The sequence below is a fragment of the Centruroides sculpturatus genome, unplaced genomic scaffold (genome assembly GCF_000671375.1).
Source record: "Centruroides sculpturatus isolate CEXI.00-Female unplaced genomic scaffold, Cexi_2.0 scaffold995, whole genome shotgun sequence".
Lineage (NCBI taxonomy): Eukaryota > Metazoa > Arthropoda > Arachnida > Scorpiones > Buthidae > Centruroides > Centruroides sculpturatus.
This window is the reverse complement of record NW_019385527.1, coordinates 1-4,137: the sequence shown is the minus strand read 5'-3', so window position 1 is coordinate 4,137 and position 4,137 is coordinate 1. Positions and strand designations below refer to the sequence as shown.

General features: G+C 31.4%; 1 protein-coding gene across 1 annotated transcript; it reads right to left on the bottom strand.

Annotated features, from left to right (window-relative positions):
* Positions 1-496: 496 nt before the first annotated feature.
* LOC111639828 (serine/threonine-protein kinase Aurora-3-like) lies at positions 497-3,272 on the bottom strand. Its single transcript, XM_023385782.1, has 13 exons — positions 3,154-3,272; positions 3,017-3,094; positions 2,892-2,946; positions 2,595-2,759; positions 2,316-2,519; positions 2,003-2,097; positions 1,789-1,925; positions 1,620-1,705; positions 1,465-1,540; positions 1,245-1,382; positions 1,091-1,170; positions 580-654; positions 497-502 (listed from the first exon to the last, which is right to left on the bottom strand). Exons 1-13 carry the CDS (start codon positions 3,270-3,272, stop codon positions 497-499), a joined length of 1,314 nt encoding a protein of 437 aa, XP_023241550.1.
* Positions 3,273-4,137: the final 865 nt, after the last annotated feature.

Genomic DNA, 4,137 nt, shown 5'->3' with positions numbered 1-4,137 from the left:
CGCCCCAGCATACGAAATTTTCAGGATACGACATGAAATTCGAACATATTTTTGCTCCACGATACGAACAAAAACTCACCATACGACGTTACATTAGTTCGCATTTTTCATTTGTTTTTCTTACTACAGTTATTTTTTAATGTATTACTTGGATTTAATTTGAGTATGTTTTCCGCGTTGGAACGAATTATTTGGTTTTACATGTAATGGGAAAAAATGATCCACCTTACGACATTTTCATGATACGATCTCAGTTTCGGAACGGATTAATTTCGTATCCTGAGGTACCACTGTATATGCTGATGTTTGAGGAATTTTGGTTTACTGCCACACTCGAATTAGTGCTAATTTGAGAGGCGAAAAAGGGACGCAGCTAAATCGAACTTTGATTAAATGTGCATAGAAATACGTACCTCTTAACCGGCTTCCACATTGATTTCAAGAAAGATCCGAACTTCATTTTCATTTTCATTTTCAGTTTATTCTGCCGAAAACCCTAAGTCTGAAAATACAAAAACAAATCAGTTGTTTTATTTCGTAAAGTGACATTCAAATGCGATATTGGAAAATATAACATACAATTTTGGGCCAAGGCACTTTATGAAAATACTCGTGTTCTCTTATATTTACTTCTAGAGGACGTCTACACGGGTCCTGAAATCATTGAAAACAAAAGTAATTAATTGAAATTTACTATTCGAATGATTATATTTTCGTCTCTGTGTTATTTCCGATATGACAAATGTTATTAAACTAATTAGCAGCACGTCATTAAAAATTTACTTAATGATATGAAACGAGTTTTCGACATTTTATTGAATATAATCGGTGAATTAATTATAAACAGATTTATGAAAGTCCACAGAAAGACCATATGATTACAATTAACGATATTAATTGAATGAATGCTTTCATACAAGAGAAAACACAAAATTTGCCGTATATATTCATTGTTTTTGGCAACAGAGAAAAGTCGAATGTAGATACATAAGAGAATTACATGCTTCGGTTCGTAAATAAATGTCATTTCGTGCATAAAACGGGGAAAGACAAATATGAATTTGTTAAGTACAGTTAAGTATAATTTTACCTTTTGCAATAGATCATAAATAAAATGTCTGGCATCATCCGATAATGCAGGAGGATACGACATCTTCACATTTAGAGCAGCTGCAAACGCATTTTAATATTAATTATCTTATATTGCTATTGTTATTATTCAATTAATAATTTTGATACATTACCTCTTATTCGGTCGTAACGGGGCAATAAATACACATTATCAATATCGAAAGCTTCTTTTACATAAATCTCTAGAGGAGTTCTTCCAACCAACGCTTGAAATAACACAATGGCGAACGCCCACCAGTCACAGTACGAATCTACAAACAATACATTCATTAATACATCCAACAATATGATCCAATGATGTGAAAGTACAAATGTGAAAGTACAAGTCTTTACCGTAAGGCTTCCTCTGGAGAATTTCCGGACACATAAATGATAAAGTTCCACAATAATCTCTTGGATTTCGTTCGTACTGAAAAAAGTAATAATAAAATAGTTAAGAGATCGTTAAAAATCTACAGTTCAAGAATATTACAATGTATAATGCTTACTGTGGATAGACCGAAATCAATTACTTGTGCACCTTTGTACACATCTAACATAACGTTGTTTGAACTAATGTCTCGGTGTATTATTCCTATTCAAAATAAAAACATTACTTTGCCACTCTTTACACATTTCTGGACTAAACAAGCAAATAAATCTACAGCGAATAACTACCATTACTATGAATATACATAATAGCAGAGGCCACTTGAGCGGCAAACACTTTTGCTTTTCTCTCCGGTATAGGGCCATTCTTTTGTACAAATTCGGTCAAAGTTTCTCCCTGGACAAAATCCGAGACAAAGCAATAGCTAAAACATAAAACTTATTACTTCACAGAGCACAAATTATTATAAATAACTCACGAGAAAAGAGAAAAAACACTTACGCTGTGTCAGTTTGCAGGAATCGAATCAATCTGACAATGTTTGGATGGGCGGACACGCAATTCCAAACGATTGTTTCTCTCCGGATTTCACCAAACTATAAATAAATTAATGATGATTACACACGAAATATAAATTTTAAATATTGTTTAAATATTACTAATGTAAATTCATAAAACACTGATTACTCTTATTCTCAATATACTATTAAAAATTATTATTGTTTTAATATATATATATATTTAGTGATTAGTGTGTATATTCCGGAAATTGTTCTTAATCCCCTTAATATTGATAATTTTTGTTAAAAAATACCTGATTAGAAGAAGAGACTTTCTTCTTTACGACTTTTAAAGCCTTTTTCTTTCTAGAATATTTGGTCTTAGCCAAATAAATAGTCCCAAAACTTCCACGTCCAATTTCTTTAGTAATTTTGTACTTGCCAATATAATATTTGGCTTTATCGAAACGGTCGTGTTCTTGCTTTGAATCTGCGAGTTTCTTTTCCGGTTCGTAAGTCTACAAAATTATAAAAATGATTATTTATTTATAAAATTTGCTAATGGAAGGAAGACAGAAGGAACGAAAACTTACTTCGGAACCAGAAATCTCGCCTGAAATGCAACAACACAACAAAAATTTATGGAATAAATTAGTTAAAAATCCCATAAACTTTCCTTTCTTCTGCTTATTTGCTTGCAACTGCGACTCGTCTAGATTCGAGAAGTCACATTTTGTTGCAGGCGAATCTTTGCCATTCTACGAAACATCAAGGTAAAAATTATCGATGTTTGCAAACGTTATCGTTTTAAAATTAATCAAAAAATCTTCGTTATCTTAATCTACTCAAAGAGAAATTTCGATATTCTTACAGAGAAATCAATGGTTTACCTGAAATGAGCAATCTTTATTCTCCTGAACACTCGGTTCAGAATCTTCTCTCCTACTACAGAGAAACTATATTAATTCTTACGTAATATAAATAATAAATAAACACAATTTCTGATTAAATTTACCTTTTCTTTTTCATTTTATTTCTCGAAATTCGCGAAACAACTTTTTCGGCGCAGCGAAACACTCCTACTACAGAGAAACTATATTAATTCTTACATAATATAAAAAATAAATAAACACAATTTTTGATTAAATTTACCTTTTCTTTTTCATTTTATTTCTCGAAATTCGCGAAACAACTTTTTCGGCGCAGCGAAACATTCCACTTAACAATAGCAACTCGACAATTGAACTCGAAAGTATTGTTGAAAAATCCATTCTAATGACGCCATATTAATAAATTTTATATTTTTCTTATATCCTTTAAGAAGGCCTTTTTATGAAGTTCATTGTGGGTACGGCCAGACCCACAATTGGGCAAAGTAATGGGAGACTGCATTCTTCACATGCGGGACAGACCGTTTTCCAGAAATATTGGGTTTATACTTCAAATTGGATTCGTCACCCTTAATCGTTCGATAAATGTCTCATCATCTTATTTTACTGTTAAANAGTGTAAATTCATAAAACAGTGATTACTCTTATACTATTAAGAAACTTATTATTCTTTTAATATGTATATATTTAGTGATTATTGTGTATATTCCGGAAATTGTTCTTAATCCCCTTAATATTGGTAATTTTTGTTAAAAAATACCTGATTAGGAGAAGAGACTTTCTTCTTTACGATTTTTAAAGCCTTTTTCTTTCTAGAATATTTGGTCTTAGCCAAATAAATAGTCCCAAAACTTCCACGACCAATTTCTTTCGTAATTTTGTACTTGTCAATATAATATTTGGTTTTTTCATAACGGTCATGTTTCTGCTTTGAATCTGCGAGTTTTTTTCCAATTCGTAAGGCTACAAAATTATAGAAATGATTATTTATTTAGAAAATTTGATAATGGAAGGAAGACAGAAGAATCGAAAACTTACCTCGGAAACAGAAATCTCGCCTGACATGCAACAACATAACAAAAATTTATGGAATAAATTAGTTAAAAATCCCATAAACTTTCCTTTCTTCTGCTTATTTGCTTGCAACTGCGACTCGTCTAGATTCAAGGAGTCACAGTTTGTTGCAAGCGAATCTTTGTTATTCTACGAAACATCAAGGTAAAAATTATCGATGTTTGCAAACGTT